The following is a 20,711-nucleotide window of genomic DNA, read 5'->3' as shown; positions in this document are numbered from 1 at the left end:
CTTAGGTGTCAACTTCCCATCACATCCATCCAGAGGTCCAGCTGACTGATCCAGCCCTCATTTCCCCTCCCCGCCCTCCCTTCTGCAGCAACAATGCACTCGGCCGTGTACCCCTTAAACACTTTGATACACTCTCTCCAGCTCCACAGTACTTAACGTAAATATTTTTATACTCAACTATTTCCCCTATCTGTAATTTATTTAATGACTGTCTCTCCTTACAAATGGTTAGCTCCCTAGGGATAGGCAAGGATAGTGTCTACCAGCTCTATTTTGTTGTATTCTTCCAATTGTAGTACAGTGCTGGGCACATAGTAATCACTGAGTAAATACCATTCACTGATTGACTGATTGATCCAGCAAACCCCTTGACTACAAAGCTGCGTGGCCCAGTGGATGGAGCTTGGGCCCAGGGGTCAGAAGGACCAGGTTTCTAATCCCGGCTCGGTCACTTGCCTCCTTTGTGACCTTGGGTAAGTCACTTAACTTCTCTGGGCCTCAGTTACCTCATCTGTAAAATGGGGATTAAGAGTGTGAGCCCCATGTGGACCAGGGCCTGGGTCCAACCTGATTAACTTGTATCTACCCCAGAGCTTATAATGGTGCTTGGCACATAGTTAGTGCTTAACAAGTACTGTAATGATAATAATAGTAATTATCATTATTATAAAATGGTGATTAAGACTGTGGGCCTCATGTAGGACAGGGACTGTGCCCAACCCAAATTGCTAGTATCCACCCCAGGGCTTAGTACAGTGCCTGGCCCCTGGTAAGCCCTGAATAAGTACCACCATTAGACATTGTCTAGTCCTTCCAATCTCCTGAGCCACCTGTACTACCATGCTGGGGCATTTTTCTTTCTGTTTTCCTTCCTGACTTTGCAGATATAAGACACCATTTCTAAAAAGATGAAGGAGCCTGGAGGGGTCCACCACCACCCTCTCATCATGTTCTGTCTCCCTGCATCCTCTACCCCAACATGTATCACATCAGACCCTCACATGTCCAAATCTCTTTTTGGTCTTTCCTTAACCATGCACAGAAGCACCAAGGCCTAGTGGAAAGAGCACGAGCCTGGGAACCAGGAGACCTGGGTTCTAATCCCGACTCTATCACTTGCCTACTGTGTTGCCTTGGGCAAGTTCCTTGACTTCTCTGGACCTTAGGTTTCCTCATTTGTAAAATGGGGATTAAACACCCATTAAACACCCTCCTAGACTGTGAGCCCCATGTGAGACAGGGACTGTGCCCAACCCGATTATCTTCTATCTATCCCAGTGTTTAGTACCATGCTTGCAATATAGAAAGTGCTTAACAAATACCACAGTTAGTATAAACCAGTATAAAAAGGTTCTGGGCCAGAGTTAGGTCCTCTTTTCTTCCTCAGGACTTTGGGAATGTCCTTCAAAAAGGTATCAAAACTCAACCTTTATGATCTTTTTCTGGTCCAATCTTACACACTGCTTTTGAAGCAAGATAGAAGGGCTTAAGGATCACTTTAAATAATATGAATTCCAAATTGTAATATCAGCTCTGTCACTCATCTACCAAATGACTTTCAGTCAATCTCTTCATCTATTAGTGCCTCAGTTTCCCAATTAATACAATAGGAATATGAATTAAAAAAAGACTTCAAAGGAGCATAAGAGATATTTTAGTCCAGGCACATAGGCCCCTAAACCATACCACATATTGAGGCTCTGGATTCTAATCCCATCTCTGCCACTTGCCTGCTGTACTCTGCTTGCTTGGGTGTCACAACTTCTCTGTGACTCAGTTCCCTCTTCTGCAGAATGGGGATTCTATACCTGTTTTCCCATGTACTTAGAATGTTAGCCCCATGTGGAACCTAATGATCTTGTATCTACCCCAGCACTTAGTACAGTGTGTGGCTCAGTGGAAAGAGCACAGGCTTTGGAGTCAGAGGTCTTGGGTTCAAATCCTGGCTCTGCCACTTGTCAGCTGTATGACTGTGGGCAAGTCACTTCACTTCTCTGTGCCTCAGTTACCTCATCTGTAAAATGGGGATTAAGACTGTGAGCCCCACGTGGGACAACCTGATTCTCCTGTGTCTCTTAGAACAGTGCTTTGCACATAGTAAGCGCTTAACAAATACCAACATTATTGGAGAAGCAGTGTGGCTCAGTGAAAAGAGCGTGGGCTTCGGAATCAGAGGTCATGGGTTCGACTCCCGGATCTGCCACTTGTCAGCTGTGTGACTGTGGGCAAGTCACTTAACTTCTCTGTGCCTCAGTTACCTCATCTGTAAAATGGGGATTATCTGTGAGCCTCACATGGGACAAACTGATTACCCTGAATCTGCCCCAGCGCTTAGAACAGTGCTCTGCACATAGTAAGCACTTAACAAATACCAACATTACTATTATTATTACAGTGCTTGGCAGTACTTTATTAAGTGCTTAAAAAAACCCACAATTATCATTATCATTATTACCCTGTCTATCAATTAATCACTCATCAATCAATGCTACTTAGCAAGTGCTTACTGTGCAGATCACTATACTAAGTGCTTGGGGGGGTGGCGTACAATAAAACAGAGTTGGTAGACACATTCCCTGCCCACAACAAGCTTCAGTCTGGAGACAAGTTTACAGTCTAGAGGCTTCACTTCTCCATGCCTCAATTTCTTCATCTGTAAATTGGGGATTAAATCCTACTCCCTCCTACTTAGACTGTGAGCCCCATGTGGGACAGGGACTGTGTCCAACTTGATTATCTTGTATCTACCCGAGTGCTCAGAACCATTCTTGACTTACAGTGAGTGCTTAACAAGTATAATAATAATAACTATTAGTATTAAAAGATGGGCAACCACTGAACAGTCTGAAGATCAAGTTTGCTCCACAACTCCAATACTGTCCTCCCTGGATTCTCTCACATCTATACTGCCATTGTTAGGAGAGGAGGTTCCCGCAGAGAGAGAAAAGGAGAGGAGTTTATACAAATGTTTACGATAAGAACTTCTCAATAAAAAGAAAACCCACTAGGGTAAGGTGACGTAACCAAAGTCAGGTTCCAAAAGCAATTCCAGTGAAACAAAAAGAATGCAGTAAGCTGTAATGAAGGAAAGAATTCTGAATGAGTTAGGATAAACTCTATTCTCCCGTCATGGGGCACCAAACTTCCCGGGCCCCTTTCTTTATGGGAAATAAAATTCCAGCTCCTTCCAAGAGTCTGGACTGCCCTTCCCAAGAAGGAGCAGCAGCTGGAAGCAGAGCAGTAGTCTTACGTGCACATAGAGGAAGGGGAGACCCAGAACTTTCCTTGGAAAATGCAGACCACGATGGTGACATTTTCCAATGGCCCTGTAGAGTGCGTGTTGAGTCATATCTGTGCACTGCAAGGCTGGGCCCTGTCACAGTGCCATTGTGAGGGACCAATATACCTCTTCTCCCTTCACCATAACTCCAAAAAGCACCTATTCCCCCCCGGCCCCCAGAACACCCCTCCTTCCCACCTCACCAAATTACGCTCCTCCAAAAACCATTTAAAATGTTACCTCCTACAGGAGCTCTCTCCTGCTTCGTATCTGACAGAATAGAACTTTCTCCATCTTCGAAGCTCTCCTAAAATCACATCTTGTCCAAGAGGCCTTCCCTGAATAACCCCTCATTTCTCCTATCCATCCTCCCTTCTGCATCACCTATAAACTTGGGTCTGTGACCCTCAAGCATTTTGATACTCACCACCATCGGCCACTCCCCGACCCACCCCAGCTCCACAGTACTTGTGTACATAGCTTTGTTATCTTTTGCTTCTCTGATCTGAAATTTACTTTAACATCTGTCTTCCCCACCAGACTGTAAGCTCCTACAAGGCAGGGATTGTGTCTTACAAACTCTATTTTATTGTACTCTCCCAAGCTCTTAGTACAGTGCCTGGCACATAGTAAGTGTTTAACAAATGCCAATTTTTTTAAAATATACCATTGATTGATTGAGACGTTCTCTGGCCAATTCTCCTATCTTTCTCACCGGGCCTTTCCTCAGACATTTTAGCATTCTTGTGCACTTCTCTGTTGGGTCATTCATTAGTGATTTTTTTTTTTACCTGTTTTTCATTTATTTCTACCATCACACTCTACTACAGAGTATTTGGTTTTGCCTGCCTGCCTGCCTTCCCCTTGAGAAGGTAAATTATTCACAGGCAGGAATCATGCCTTGTACTTCTTCTCTTTTGTCCCTTAAGTGTCTAGTACAGTGCTCTGGACACAGTAGGGATTTAATGTAGCATTCCGTATGTAGCAGACACTTGGTTCAGTGCTCTGCATACAGGAGGTACTCGATTAAAACTACTGATAACTAAAAGGATGAAAGAACCTGTCTCTTGATATTATTGGCAAAGAACTGGGCTCTCTTTCCTAATTATTAAAAATGATTCAATCAAATCAACCAATTGATTCTATTTATTGAGCTTCTACTGTGACAGACCACTGTACTAAGCTCTTGGGAGAATAAAATGGAGTTTGGTAGATGCTATCCCTGCTCTTAAGGAATTAACAATTTAGTGGATGAGACAGATGCTAAAATAAATTACAGACAGGAGGAAGTAAGAGAGCAAAAAGATATAGACGTAAGGGCTACGGTGTGCCTGGAGGTGGGGAGGGTTGTTGAAGTACAAGTGGAATTAGTTTATACAGTTCAGCCAGATACAAGTCTAGGGACATTTTTCCTTCTTAGCACATTATTTCTCTTCAGGTACTTTATGGTTATTAATTAGATCACCCAGCATCATTCCCATTGCACCACTAGGGAAACTGAAGTAAATTCATTCAGTCATACTTATTGAGCTCTTATTATGTGCAGAGCACTGCACTAAGCACTTGGGAGAGTACAATATAACAATAAACAGACACATTCCCTGCCCACAATGAGCTCATAATCTAGAGGGGAAGACAGACACTAATAGGAATAAATAAATTACAGATCTGGACATGAGTGCTGTGGGGCTGGGCAGGGGTGAATAAAGGGAGCAAGTCAGGGTGACACAAAAGCGAATGGGTGAAGAGGAAAAGAGAGCTTAGTTTGGGAAGGCCCCTTGGAGGAGTTGTGCCTTCAACGAGGCTTTGAAGGTAAGGAGAGTAAATGCCTTCCCAAACTAAGTGCTGATGGGTCAGGAATGGGGTTAGTACAGAATGAACCATCTCCACGTCAGCATTCCAGATGATACTTCTCCCCTATTTCGGGGAGAGATTGGGAAGATGACCCAGAGTATAAAGAAGGGAAAGGATCATATCTAAGGGTAAAGGTGAAGCTGAACTCGGGTTGCTTTCTACTTTAGAAGTGGTCACCTACCTGTATAGATAAACCTTCCAGGAGCCCCTTTGCAGAACTGCTTGGATTTATAAGATAATGTCACTTCCACTACTCCAGGGATGTGTCGTGGGGGAGTCTGCACTCGGATAGCATGAGGAGTTATCAGCTGAAGGGTAAGAAAGAAGGACACACGGTCTGTTATGGAAAGATCTCAAGCCACCCCTCCCCCCACCCCACCCCCATAACCCAACAAACCCCAACCTCCTGGCTCTGGTTCAGGTGCCACCCAAACCTTTGGGCCTCTTTCCATCCATAAGTGCCTACCTCACTCCACACGAGCATGGTCCCAAACACAACCTGAAGGCCGTCAAAGAAGTTATCTCCTATAATGATGACCATGGCTCCTCCTGTAGTCCAGCCTTCGCTCGGGCTGATGGCTTTGATGCACGGTGTGGCTGAGGAGACAGAGGACGCCCTCTGGGCATTCTGTGCCAGGGATCCAGGTGTCTAGGGGCCTAGGGGATCCTCTACCTCATCAGCCCTGAAGACTGGATGCTACCCCAGAATCAAGAAATGGGCTACGTTGGCCTGGCCATGGTGACCGAATTGGTCATTCATTATCGGCCTTTTAGTGCTGTGTCATTAAACCCTAGTAGGCTGGCAAGAAGGCAAGGAAAAGTGAAGCCCTGAACTGATGGTGCAGTGGGTGTTTCGAAAAACTCTCTATCTTTCATTAGCATATTTTTATAAGCATAAAAAAAATGCCCATCTAAGATTTCCAGGCAGGGAGGAAGGGCTGGTGGGGGAGAGAAGAAGACAGAGAGAGCTGGAGAAAGAGAGGGAGAGAGGGTGAGCGTATGAATGAATCTATCATGGGCTGAGTCATTTGGAGGGGGTTTTTTTTCCCTTCCAAAAGACAATTTCTAATAATTTTCCAAAGTTTGCAGGTTGAATTTTCTTTTCCTCTTCCATATGTTTGAGGCCTCTGGACTTTACATCCCATCAGGAACCCAATATGGTTTCCAGGCCATAAGCAAAGTCAATCCATCACCCCATTTCCAATGTTGACAGGGTCAAAGGTGGAGGAGAACTTTGGCAGGACTCCAAAAACATGAGCCTACTTTGAGCAGCCAGTCAATCACATCCAATCAGTCAAGGAGAAACTGGACGGGTTCCTCGCTCGGTACATTGGGAATTTCTTCTCCCGTTTCAATGCCCGCTGGGGGAGAATTAACACCACTCCAAATTCTTTACTGATTCAATCATTTTCTTCCAGTTCATTAATTCTTCTCTAGGCCAATACAGGGCACGTTTACAAAAGGGGCAGCAAAACACCGTAATGAAATAATAACCTGGCTTGTCCGTTCAATGAACATCTTAATATCTTGGTGCTTTTGCTGGCCAATTGCTCTGGGAAGAGAAGAACTGGATGGGATTGACTTAAGTTTGTCAGTCATCCCAACCGATGCATTTCATTTTTTTGGACAACTTGAAGCTTAACAGTTACAGGTATTTGTAATTGCTTAAATGCACTCAGAAAACTAAACTACCCAGAGCTGACCGTGATTTCTCCTTGGCCAAGCAAACAAAAATCAATTAGTGTCAGTTTCATTCTGCACATTGTTATGTTTTCCCCGCAATTTGTTTAAGGGAACAACTGACACTTATTCATACATGCCTGGCACTGTAGCGTTCCTGTTTAACTAAGATGTCATATTACTCAATTTGCCTGAAAAGCCGGGCTGGCAAAAAAAAAAAAAATGAAGACGGCGTTGGATGGAAGAAATGGCAAGCTTCTGGGATGAGGATTTGCATTTGTGGATTTGTGATTGTGCAAATGCACACTAGCATCAGTGTTTACACCTTCTTAAATGCACATGGCCTGGTGAACTCCATATCCCCACAACCTCACCCATCTCCCCACCCCCTTTGGCCCTCCCCCAGATTCAGAGAAGTGAAGGTGGAATTCAAGGAAGGAAGCATGAGGACAGCACATACGTGCCCTTCTTGACTGGCCATTACCTTCAGATGGATCAAGTCTTCTCGCTCTCCTCCCGTGTTTAGAATTGTTGTGAACGAACATGTTGTCAGAAACAGCCAACACGTGTCCATCCACGTTCACTGTGGTGGACAGCACAACCTTTATATGAAGAAAAAAGAAGATTAGGGCAGGAAGCATGGCTTAGTGGGAAGAGCACAGACGTGGGAGTCAGGAGACCTGAATTCGAATCGCCACCACCAACCTACTGTGTGATCACAACATCTCTGGGCCTCAGTTTCCTCATCTGTAAAATGGGGATAAGATAGACTGTGAGCTCTATGTGGGACAGGGGCTGTGCTTGGTCTCATAACCTTATACCTATCCCAGTGCTCAGCACATAGTAAGTGCATAGTAAATGCCATCATCCTTATTCTCACTACTTGAAGCATGCAATCCACAGTTCAATTTTTTATTTAAATTCTACGGAACTTCAATTCTTAGTCTGGGGATATTTTAATGCTCTTTGATTCTCTGCGGGGGGTTAATCTCGTTTAGTCTGTAAACTCTTCCTCTAGACTCTAAACTCTTTGAGGGCAGAGAACGGATCTACCGATTCTATTGGATTGTACCCTTCCAAATGCTTAGCCCAGTACTCTGCACTTACAGTAAGCGCTCAGTAAATATCACTGATTGATTTCATCCAGGCAGTCCTGGCTGATGTGATATGTGGCGCCCCGTCGGCCTCGCCCAGCCTTGGTTTGAGCCACACTGCCAGGTGAAGAAGCCGAGCTCACAAGGCTTTTTCCAGGCGCACACCTTTGCTTGCACCAGTCACTTGCACTTTACGGCCACCAGGGGGTAGCCTTTTCATCAGCAGTACCGGTCTGGGCCAGAAGAGAGCAGTAGTGAGGTGGTGCTGTGGCGACGCAGCCGCACTAGGAACAACTGAGGCCCTGCCTGGTTCATTCATTCATTCAATAGTATTTATTGAGCCCTTACTATGTGCAGAGCACTGTACTAAGCGCTTGGAATGGACAAATCGGTAACAGATAGAGACAGTCCCTGCCCTTTGACGGGCTTACAGTCGAATCGGGGGAGACAGACAGACAAGAAAGCGAAATTCTGAATCTGAACCCTTCCAAGTGAAACAAAGTTGTCAAGTGGGTTAGAAGACTGGAGACCCCTGTTCTATTGGTTTCACTTCTCATTTGTGGTGACTCGGGATAGCGTGGTGTAGGGGATGGAGCACAGGCCTGGGAGTCAGAAGGTCATGGGTTCTAATCCTGATTTTGCCACGTCTGCTGGGTGACCTGGGGCAAGTCACTTCACTTCTCTGAGCCTCAGTTATTTCATCTGTAAAATGGGGATTGAGACTGTGATCCCCAAATGGGACAGGGATTGTGTCCAACCAGATTTGCTTCTATCCACCCCAGCACTTAGAACAATGGTAAATTGGCACATAGTAAGCGCTTAACACATTAATTATTATTGTTATTATCATTATTATTTCTATGTCCCAGTGCACTTTTCTGTCAAATGAAACTCTTGTGGGTGGGGAACATGTCTACCAATTCTGTTATATTGAACTCTCCCAAGTGTTTAGTTCAGTGCTCTGCACACAGTTAAGTACTCAATCCATTCAATGGCATCTACTGAGCACTTACTATGTGCAGAGCATTGTACTAAGCCCTTGGAATGTATGTACAATTCGGCAACAGATAGAGACAATCCCTGTCCAATGACAGGCTTACAGTCTAATCAATAAATATGATTGATTGATGGATTGATGAAGACCACGAATTCCTAACCCCCCCTTGCTCTAGCTCCCAAAGACACAGTGTGTATTCCTTTAGAGAAGACTTGCAGATAAGAGCCAAAAATCTACCTGCCCAAGAAAATATCTTCAGTTTCCCTTCGAGCATAGCAGAGAGAAAAACAAATGAAATCCGCCATTCCTTATTCCTTATTCACCCTCAACCTGCTTGGATCCCAGGCATACAAGTGAGTGTCTATCTGCACAATTATTTTCAAGTGCTTTGAGATTCTTGGGTGTGACATAAATGTGAGCACTCTATAAGTAAATATAAAAGGAAGTATTCTCTAAATGAATGTGACTCTGCCTTGATAAGACATAAGAATCAATTTGAAGGTCATTTGCATTTGTGCTGGTCCTTGCTAGTGAGAAAATGTCTTTCAGTATAATGGTGTAAGAATCCAAAGGAGCATTCTTTTGAGCGCTGATTCTGTAGTTCAACTGCTTACATGTTAAATCTCTGAGTTTAGATTTAAAGCATCTCAAAAAACACAGAAAAAGTGAACAGTTGCCTTATCTAGATAAGCTCAGTGGAGGACACAGCCCAACAGAGTGAGTTCAATAAAACACAAGAGCTCATTAGAGCCGAAGGAAAATACGTTCCTTTGAGCCAAAAGGTAACTAACACAGAAAGATAAATGTGAAGTTTTAAATGGATCACCACTGCACACTTTAAACCTCCAGAAGTCTTTTGAAATAATAGGCTTACATTTTCAACAAGAAAAATAAGAAGAACATAAGCCCTGTTACGGAATTTGCAAATGAATTTTCAAAGATGCAATTGTCATACTCTGAAGGAAAAAAATGAGAGAGGGCTTCAGACTTTAATTGTTGATAAACTGTACTCAGCACACTTAGGGGAAACCTGGCCCTGTTGGAGGATTATGTGGATGTAAAGAATGTTCTTGTGGAGGCCACTCTAATTCATTCCACAAGGTTCTTGTCATACTGTACACTAATGCTTCTCATGCATTCCTGTCCTGAAATGTGGGCTTTTCACGTGCCAACTGGTTTCATCATCGTCCATTTGGGTGGAGTGAGTCTCGCTTCCAAAGTGAACATTTCCCGAATGACATACCCTGACAGTTCTGATGCACTTCATTATTTTCTATTAACAATGGAAATAAATTTTAATCTCTCGCTGGCTAGGATAGCCCTTCTAAGGCAGCAGGGGAATTAACCTGAATTATTTCAGTGCCTGAAATATTTATGACAAGACTTTAAATCACATCCAAATGTAAATCAATATATACCCGGATTTATACTTTTCTAGGTCTACTTTTGATAATCTGAATATCTTGGAACGGAAGTCGTGGAACCAACCGGTTGAGCTTGAGTGGAAAATCATTCGCAAAACCCGCACGGAGACCGCATAGAGAACGTTGTCATGGCTAGCCTCTTTGCTGTCCTGCCATGAGGCAAGTTTTATATTTTTGAGGTGAGGAGATCTTAAATACATTCAAAGCTTCCCATTTAACTCCGCTCCACACCTTCTGATTAGCGATGACAACAATGAAATTGTTTGGTTCAGAAAGAGTGAAAAACTCTTCATGTTTTAAGACTTAAGGAAGTGAAATGTGCATTCCAACGGCCTCTCAGCTCACAGGCCTGCCCCTTGCACAAGCCAACTACTTTCCCCCAGTGAGTATTTCCTGGGTCATGGAGACTGACCCTTCCCATCTGGAATCAATCAGTCAACTCCTGACAACTTCCTGAAACACCTCACTCCATTTCCTGTTCTCTCCCCCTTCTCTCTTTCCCCCTGGTTTGCTTCACTCTTCAAAACTGCAGGCCACAGCAGCTTAATGTTAGAGGGTCAGACACAGTTAGACTCCAAAACACTACACAAGAACACCTTTGACCTTCAAAAATCTTTACATCTTAGCTAAACAAATCAAGGTCAACATTTCTTACCATTACCTTGTTAACTATTTATAGGCCTCTTTGCCAATGCTTTTCTGATCTCACATCCATCAATACCACTTGTTCTCCAAAGATCATAAAATATGACTTTCCCTGAGCAAAGTGAATGTGGTGCCAGCTGGGGATGCCTAGTGATTGACGTGACCCTCAGGGAGTCTCCAAAACTGGCAAAGCCCTCTGTGAAGAAGAATGAGCCACCTCCCATGGCTGCAAATGTCTGTCATTTCTTCATCGAGAAGCCGTGCTGCTTAGTGGAAAGAGCATGGCGTTTGGAGTCAGAGAATCTGGATTCTAATCCTGGTTCTGCAATTTGTCTCCTGCTGTGACCTTGGGCAAGTCATTTCAACTCTCTGGGCCTCTGTTTCCACATCTGTAAAATGGGGATTCATTCCCTGTTCTCCTTCCTCCCTGGACTGCCAACCCCATGTGGGACAGGGAAGGTGTCCAACTTGATGATCTTGTATCTAATCCAGCACTTAATACAATGCTTGACACATAGTAAGCACTTAGCAAATACCACAATTAGTATTATTATTATGTTATCATACAATAATGATAATCCTCGTGGCATCTCTAGGAGTACATATCCGCTTTTCTCCATGGCATCTCTGGTGGCTCTGCCTAACAGGCTGCCAACGAATGGTCGAGTTGATGATTGGGTGGCCCAGACACCTGATTCTTTTTATAGGTGTTAATGACTTTAGCTGATACAATTATCAATCTGAGATTTTTTAATGGTATTTATTAAGCACTTACTATGTGTCAAACACTGTTCTAAGCTCTGGGGAAGTGTACGGTCAGAGATAGTCCCTGCCCTGCATGGGGCTCACAGTCTAGGTGGGAGGGAAAACATGTATTCACATTTTACAGTTGAGGAAACTGAGGCGCAGAGAAGTTAAGTGACTTGCCCCAGGTTCCACAGCAAGCGATTAGCAGAGCTGGAATTGGAACCCAGGTCCTTCTGACTCCCAAGTCCATGACTCCCACTAGGCGACACTGCTTCTAGATTCTGATCAATCAGTCAGTGAGTGGTATTTATTGAGTACTTACGGTGTGCAGAGCATTCTACTAAACACTTGGGACAGTACAACACAATAGAGTTGGAAGACATGATAGCATAGCTCAGTGGAAAGAGCACGGGCTTGGGAGTCAGAAGCCCGTCAAACGGCAGGGACTGTCTCTATCTGTTGCGGACTTGTTCATCCCAAGCGCTTAGTACAGTGCTCTGCACATAGTAAGCGCTCAATAAATACTATTGAATGAATGAATGAAAGTCATGGGTTCGAATTCTGACTCTACCACTTGTCAGCTGTGTGACTGTGGGCAAGTCACTTAACTTCTCTGTGCCTCAGTTACCTCATCTGTAAAATGGGGATTAAGACTGTGAGCTTCACGTGGGACAACCTGATTACCCTGTATCTACCCCAGCCCTTAGAACAGTGCTTGGCACATAGTAAGCACTTAACAAATACCAACATCATCATCATCACGACCCCTACCCACAAAGAGTTTAGTCAGTCAGTCAATTGTATTTATTGAGCGCTTACCATGAGCAGAGCACTGTACTACGTGCTTGGGAGAATACAATACAACAATATAACAGACATTCCCTGCCCACAGTGAGCTTACAGTCTAGGGGAAAAGAGGTTGGACTGACTCCAACCAAGCCAGCGTGGGAGCTGGATTTCTGAGCGCTGTAATACAATAAGAATCCAACCCAGATATAGCCAATTTCTGAAGAACGCCCACAAGATAGTAGGCCTCCTACTGCTTGTTCTCTTACATATCTGAAAGCGGGCCTCAAGAATTAAGAGTGGCAACCACTCTGGTCCAGTCTGGATCAGGACTCCTTCTGTTTTGGTCAATCAGTCAATAAATCAATCATATTTATTGAATGCTTACTGTGTGCAGAGCACTCTTCTAAGCATTTGGAAGAGCACAATAAAACAGAATTGGTAGTCACATTCCCTACCCGCAATTCCATCCACTCTGGATTTTTGGTTTGTTTTATCTACTGACTCTACCGTGTTATGCTCTCCCAAGTGCTTAGTACAGTGCTCGGCACACAGTAAGTGCTCAAAGAATACCACTGACTGATTGATTTCTTACATTGGGATAAAAGGAGCCACCAATCAATTAATCAACAGTATTTATTGAGCACTTACTGTGAGTAGAGCACTATATTGAGCACTTGGGAGAGTACACTACAAAAGAGTTGGTAGACACATTCACTGCCCACACCGAGCTTACAGTCCATTCATTCATTCAATAGTATTTATTGAGCGCTTACTATGTGCAGAGCACTGTACTAAGCGCTTGGGATGAACAAGTCGGCAACAGATAGAGACAGTCCCTGCCATTTGACGGGCTTACAGTCTAATCGGGGGAGATGGACAGACAAGAACAATGGCAATAAATAGAGTCAAGGGGAAGAACATCTCGTAAAAACAATGGCAACTAAATAGAATCAAGGCGATGTACAATTCATTAACAAAATAAATAGGGTAATGAAAATATATACAGTTGAGCGGATGAGTACAGTGCTTTGGGGATGGGAAGGGAGAGGTGGAGGAGCAGAGGGAAAGGGGGAAAAAGGGGGGTTTAGCTGCGGAGAGGTAAAGGAGGGTGGCAGAGGGAGTAGAGGGAGAAGAGGAGCTCAGTCTGGGAAGGCCTCTTGGAGGAGGTGAGTTTTAAGTAGGGTTTTGAAGAGGGGAAGAGAATCAGTTTGGCGGAGATGAGGAGGGAGGGCATTCCGGGACCGCGGGAGGACGTGGCCCAGGGGTCGACGGCGGGATAGGCGAGACCGAGGGACGGTGAGGAGGTGGGCGGCGGAGGAGCGGAGCGTGCGGGGTGGGTGGTAGAAAGAGAGAAGGGAGGAGAGGTAGGAAGGGGCAAGGTGATGGAGAGCCTTGAAGCCTAGAGTGAGGAGTTTTTGTTTGGAGTGGAGGTTGATAGGCAACCACTGGAGTTGTGTAAGAAGGGGAGTGACATGCCCAGATCGTTTCTGCAGGAAGATGAGCCGGGCAGCGGAGAGAGGCCTGAAAGCATTAGCTCCCCCTCCCTTAGACTGTAAGCTCAGTGTGGGCAGGGATTGTTTCCCTTTATTGCTGAACTGTACTTTCCAAGCACTTAGTACAGTGGTCTGCACACAGTAAATACGATTGAACTAGCTGGGTAGTCTTGACTTCCTCCTCCTCAGACCGGCCTAGCCTTAGCTATCTACATAGAATGGCCACTTTTTTCTCCATGTATTTCTTACTCTGCCTTTGAATCTCCACCTCTGTGACAACTCTACTCTGGCTCATTCAGATCACACAAATCCATGATCTCGTCAGCACCCCTCCATCCCCCAACCCTGACCTTAACCGCCCAGCCTCGCCTCTCCCAGCGCTCCCACCCACGGGTTACTGGAAAGATCCAAAGTTTCATACCAGAAAAGGCAGAAAGGGAGAAAGTCAGAGTGAAAAATGTGCAGAATGGTTAACTCTTCTGCTTTGAAGAGGATGACAATCCCAGTATATACCCTGGAGGGGAATTACATCGTTTGGAACCCGCCCCAAATAGAACAGAGCTCTGACTTGGAAAACCCACCAGATTCTACCTTGGGAAGCCAGCCACCCTTTCTCCCCTAGCCTACTGTTCCCTAGCCCCAGTAAAGTTCCAGTGGGTGTCATTTGTGACCTCCCAACAGCTAAGTACCCCCAAACACCCACTTCTGTTGGTGCATACCCCAAACATGATGAAAATTGGTCTCTGAAAATTCCTGTTACATTGCCAAACATAGAAAAAAAATTCTTTATGACATTTTACATCTGGAAATGCTATTAAATTCATGATGTGCTTTTCCTTTATAACTGAGCAGTTACCGTACATGTTATTTCAGCTTTTCCAAAGAATAACTGTTATGTGGGCTTTTATTTTCCACCTGTGGAAGGTGGAAGAGAGCATGAAGTGTTCTGAAGAGAGGCAAATCTTGCATGAGAAAGATGGTCAAACAAGTGCTCAGAAGACAAAGAACCAGTCTCATGAAGACAAGGTATGCCAGGTTGAGCTGAGGCCAGGACTAGGGCCTCAGGAAAAGTTTTGCTCCCTAAGCCAGGATCTTGAGGATGGCCCGAGGACATTAATTCACTTAGAATGGCTCTCTCTGCACAAGGCAGTCTGGCCTCCTGGAAAACAGCCTGGGACTGGGGGAGTCAGGCATCAGGAGACCTGGATTTGAGTACCAGCTCTGCCACAGGGCTACTCTGAGAACTTGGGCAAGTCAATAAATCTCTCTAGGCCTCAGTTTCCTCATCTGTAAAAGGGGGATAAGATAAACTAGGGGCCCCATATGGGACAGGAACTGTTTCTGATCTCACAACTTTCAATTTACCACACTCTCAGCACTTCATAAATATTATATTATTATCATCATTATTATTAATTAAAGGGATTGCCTAGGAGGCTCACACCAACAATTCCCCACCATCCTAAAAGTCACATACTCTTGGTATTTACTGTCTTTCTCAATTCTTTCTGTGGGACTCAGACTTCCTCTTCCGTTTCTGCCAAGTGCCAAGTCGGGACCAAATGGAATAATAGTATTTTACCAGTTGTGAGCTTACAAATATCAAGGTACCTTCTTAATTAGATGTCTCTATTGAGGGCCTCTGTCCTAGCATGGCTTTCATTTGAGCCAGTGGTTCCGCTCCACCAAATTATGCTATGTCATCTGGAGAATGCCTCCTAATCAATCAATTGTATTTATTGAGCCCTTATAGTGCAGAGCACTGTACTAAGGACTTGGGAGAGTACAGAGTTGGTAGACATGTTCCCTGCCCACAAGGAGCTTATAGTCTAGAGGGGGAGACAGATGTTAAAATAAAGTGCTGTGGGCCTGAACATGGGGCGAATACCAAGTACCTAAAGGGTACCTAATATCAACTGATATCACTGCTTGTTGTTATATTTTACTTTCTCAAGTGCTTAGTACAGTGCTCTGCACAAATGATCAATAAATATGAATGAATAAATCAGCTGAATATCCAATGGCAGACATCCAATTCTCAGCAGAAATGGAAAGTCACCATTCATTCATTCATTCATTCATTCATTCAATCGTATTTATTGAGCACTTCCTGTGTGCAGAGCACTATACTAAGCGCTTGGAACGTACAATTTGGCAACAGATAGAGACAATGTGCCTGCCTTGAAACATCTAGGGAATCAGGGCAACCTTCCTAGAGCTGCCAGGCTATCGGTCCTTGGAACTCTTCCTGGGACTGCTGTGATGCTATGCTATTGGTCCTCAGAACTCTTCCTACAGTTAGGAGGCTACTAGTCCTCAGAACTTTACATAGAGTTGTAAGGCCATTGGTCCTTAGAATTCCACAAGAATATAGGTGGTCGAAAATGGGGTTTGGTCTTAAATTTTAACCCATGCGCTCTTTGAATAAAAACAGTTTATGACTCTGAGTGGTTCTTTCCTAACCTTAGAAAGTGTGTACACTTCTCTACCTGGACTTCAGAGTATGCTGTCATCTCTGTTTCTCTTCATAATGGGGGCAAAGAAAGATTTCAGATGCTTGGTCCCCACACAAATGAGGGGAAAAGTTTGAACTGAATTTCTGGGGTCTGTTCTACATGCTTGGAACATTAGACTGTGTGGGAGATCCACAGACAGTGAGAGGTTTTCTAACTCCAAATAGATAATTATTATTTCTTAACTTGAAATATCTGGTTTGTTTTACCAGTAGATAATGGACTAGCCTGTTGGTCGGAAAGGCCGAAAGTCAAGTGATTTTCATTATGTGTTTTAAAACTCCTGCTCAGTAGCATAGCAGATTTCAAATGGAGGATGAGATCACAAAGCAGCTGGCGTTGCTCTCAAACTGAAAGATTTGAGCTGAAGAAACACACAGGCAGCTGGAGTTGGATTGAATTTTTACCATTTGGAGTTAATTTAAACTCTAGTTTCCCTCTTAAACTGGTGTGAGAGAAACATTCAACATTTTTTTTATTTAAGAAAAATAAAGGGTGATGCCACGCATGTTTTATACAATAGCTTGGAATTGAAAAATCAGGCAGAGAGAGAGAGAACTGCTTCCTTTGAAGGGTGGGTGAAACAGAGCTCATTCTGAAGTTGAAATCTCTGTGACCTTTGACCCTGAATAGAGGTCTAACAGAAAGAGCTTGGGCGATCGTGGTCTAGCGGAAAGAGCATGGACCTGGGAGTCGGAAGGATCTGGGTTCTAATCCCAGCTCTACCAATCTGCTGTGTGACCTTGGGCAACTCACTTCACTTCTCTGTGTCTCAGTTCTCTCATCTGTAAAATTGGCTTAAGAGTGTGAGCCCCATGGCAGTCAGTCAGTCAGTCAATGGTAATTATTGAGTGCTTACTGTGTGCAGAGCACCGTACTAAGTGCTTGGGAGACTACAATATAACAATGTAACAGACACATTCCCTGACCACAACAAGTTTACACTCTAGGGGGAGGCAGTCATTAATAGAAATAAATTACGAATAAACAAATAAATAACTGGGGCTGGGAGGGGGCATGAATAATGGGAGCAAGTCATGGTGATGCAGAATGGAACTGAAGGAAAGGAAAAGAGGACTTACTCATGGAAGGCCTCTTGGAGGAGATGTGCCTACAAAAAGCCTTTGAAGGCGGGGGAGAGTAATTGTCGGTTAGGAGGAGGGAAGGTGTTCCAGGCCAGAAGCAGGATGTGGGCAAGAGGTCAGCGGTGAGATAGATGAGAACGAGGTGCACCGGGAAGGTTAGCATCAGAGGAGTGATGTGTGTGGGCTGGATTGTAGTAGCAAGTGGTGAGGTGAGGTAGGAGGGGGCAAGCTGATTGAGTGCTTTAAAGTCAATGGTGAGGAGTTTTCATTTCATGTGAAGGTGATTGGGCAACCACTGGAGGTTCTTGAGGAGTGGGGAGGCATGGCCTGAACAATTTTGTAGAAAAATGGTCCTGGCAGCAGAGTAAAGTATGGACTGGAGTGGGAGAGACTGGCGGCTGGAAGGTCAGCAAGAGGGCTGATACACTAATTAAGGCAGGATAGGATAAGTGATTAGATTAACACAGTAGCAGTTTGGATGGAAGGGAAAGAGTGGATTTTAGTGATGTTGTGAAGGTCAAACCGAAAGGATTTAGTAATGGATTGAAAGGAGTCAAGGATAATGTCAAAGTCATGGGCTTGTGAGACAGGAAGGATAGTGGTACTGTCTACAGTGATGGGAAAGTCATGGGGAGGACAGGGTTCCTTCCTCTCCTTCTGACCTGAAGTAGTCTTTCATGCTAATCCAAAACCGTCTGAATCACCTCTCACTGCCCTTCAGCCCAAGCTCCACTTTGCAGCAGCCGCAACAGTAGTAGACCTGCTACTCCTCTGACTAGTAATCTAGTACTAGTGCTCTTATAGCATACTCTCCCAAGGGCTCTACAAAGTGATCAATAAATACCACTGATGGACCAATTGGTTGATAGGAGGAGGAGTGGTAGCATTTACTGAGCACCCAGTGGGCACAATGAACTGTACAAAACGCTTGGGAAGTACAAAACAACATCCTTCTTTCAGGAATACCATCCTGAAATAGGATTCATAACCACCAGCCACTGCACTGCCACATGCCCTGCAAAGATGCCTTTTCCCCTCTCTGAATTTCCAGACGTTTCTCATGTTTACACCATGCCAGTCTGTAGCATTTAGATTCCAAGTCATCAGGCCAAGGGTCATGTCTATTTCTCTATTCTAACCAGTTCCAAACCACACTTTTAAATAAATCCAGGATGATTTTGTGACAGCCCGGGGCCCCGTGCCACCTTAGGAGGCAGTGAACTTGAGGTGAGGTTAAAAGGTCTCTCTCAGTCACGATTGTTCCAGGCAGCAGCAACGCAATATGTAAATTGGGATTCTGGGGGATAGAAGGCTCTTTCATGAGGAAGCTGGAAGAGATGTTAGTTGTGTGCCCAATAAAGAGTCACTCTCCATGTACTTTGGAGTATGACTTCTTTTCTTTGAAGAACCATCAGCAAGGGTGTGGGGGTGTGGGGGTGTGGGGGTGGGGGTGTAGGGTGTGTGTGGGGGTGGGGGGTGGGGGGTGGGGTGTGTGGGTGTGGGGTGTGGGGGTGTGGGGTGTGTGTGGGGGGGTGTGGGCTGTGGGGGGGGGGGTGTGTGCGCTGAGAATCCAGTTATCCCTGATGTCACTCATCAAATTGGCTTCAGAATTTGAATTAGGAAAACTTAACTGTGCCCCAGTGGCCCTTAGAGTTCAATTAGACAGGAGCTTCTCTTGGTCTTCCTTCCCTAACCAGCTAGTTGCTCTGTTCTCTCTCAGAAGTGATTAAAGTGATGGGGAGAGTGGTTCTTCGGGGCATCAGTTCACACGCTGTTAACATTTTGGGGGTCATCAAATTCCAAACTCCATACCAAGTAACACTTCCATTATTTATAACCATACAATTTTCTTTAAATTTGGTCCCCTGAGATGGAGGAGGTTAGATGGAGAACCCAAACATTCCATCAGATTAAAGCTAGGTAGCTAAATGTTGACTTCAGAATTTCTGACAAAAAAATACATATTCCAGTAAGCCCTAAAAGGTTGTTTTCCTTTGTAATTTCTTAAATCAGACCTAAATTAATCTCCATGCTTATAACAATGCCTCCATTGGTTAGAGAGATTTGTCTTACTAGGCTGGTTACAACTAATGAGAGTGCAAACTCCTTGTTGGGTAGGGACTATATCATTTTCATTAATGTCCTCTTCTTTTTTTAATGGCATTTGCTAAGTGCTCACTATGTACTGGGCATGTCCTAAGCTCTGGAGTAGATATAATCTCATCAAGTTGGTCACAGTCCATGTCCCACATGGGGCTCCCAGCATTTACCCCCATTTTACAGATGAGGTAATTGAGGCTCAGAGAAGTGAAGCGACTTGCTCAAGGTCACCCAGCAGACAAGTGGCAGAGCTGGGATTAGAACCCAGGTCCTTCTGATTCCCTGGCCCGTGCTCTATCTGTTAGGCCATTCTTCTTCTCTCTCGGTGCCTAGTACTGTGCTCAACACGCAGTAGGTGCTCAGGAAACAACTCCTGTTGCTGCTATTGCCAGCAGTGATGCTTGGGACACCTGGCCTGAACGTTCTTCAAGAACATGGACCCTCTTTTACAATCAGTGTCCTCTCCCAAGCACCCAGTACAGAGTTTTGTAGACAGTAGGAGCTCATTAAATGTGAGCCCGTCTTTTAGACTGTGAGCCCGTTGTTGGGCAGGGATTGTCTCTATCTGATGCCGAATTATACATCTCAAGCGCTTAGTACAGTACTCTGCATACAGGAAGCACTCAATATATACAATTGAATGAATTAAATACTAATGAATGATCAAATTAATGCACTAGCTTACTTCGATTTATGGGGAATTTCACTGAAGCTTGTTTTCCTTAAAGGAATCAAATAAATAAGGAAAGCTGCACATCAACTTCTTTCCTTAGCTATTTTCCCTGAATAAGACAGTCATGAGATCAATAAACATCCATTTACATCCTCTGCCCCAAGTAGGCCAAGTCAAACACTATTTCATCTTGGTTAAAATGCACTTGTCATTCCGGGATTGGCAGCTGTCCCTTTTAAACCCATCAACGCTCTGGACCAGCAAAAGACTCTATTAACACTGTGTCAGTCTTCGACCTCCCTGCCAGTCCTGCACCTTTCCCTCGCTTGCCCCCAAC

The 20,711-nt window shown here is 44.5% G+C and overlaps 1 protein-coding gene across 1 annotated transcript in view; it reads right to left on the bottom strand.

The window, feature by feature from the left end:
• Positions 1–20,711, bottom strand: part of EBF2 (EBF transcription factor 2) — a 214,991-nt gene that overhangs the window by 31,589 nt on the left and 162,691 nt on the right. The window contains exons 8-10 of the mRNA XM_029066857.1: positions 7,299–7,416; positions 5,601–5,731; positions 5,316–5,442 (exon numbers count right to left, since the gene is read on the bottom strand). Coding sequence (XP_028922690.1) covers positions 5,316–5,442; positions 5,601–5,731; positions 7,299–7,416 — 376 coding nt within the window. The remainder of the gene's footprint in view (positions 1–5,315; positions 5,443–5,600; positions 5,732–7,298; positions 7,417–20,711) is intronic.

This window comes from Ornithorhynchus anatinus, chromosome 5 (assembly GCF_004115215.2).
Source record: "Ornithorhynchus anatinus isolate Pmale09 chromosome 5, mOrnAna1.pri.v4, whole genome shotgun sequence".
Classification (NCBI taxonomy): Eukaryota; Metazoa; Chordata; class Mammalia; order Monotremata; family Ornithorhynchidae; genus Ornithorhynchus; species Ornithorhynchus anatinus.
Note: the sequence above shows the minus strand (reverse complement) of the source record. Positions and strands in the feature narration are given on the sequence as shown.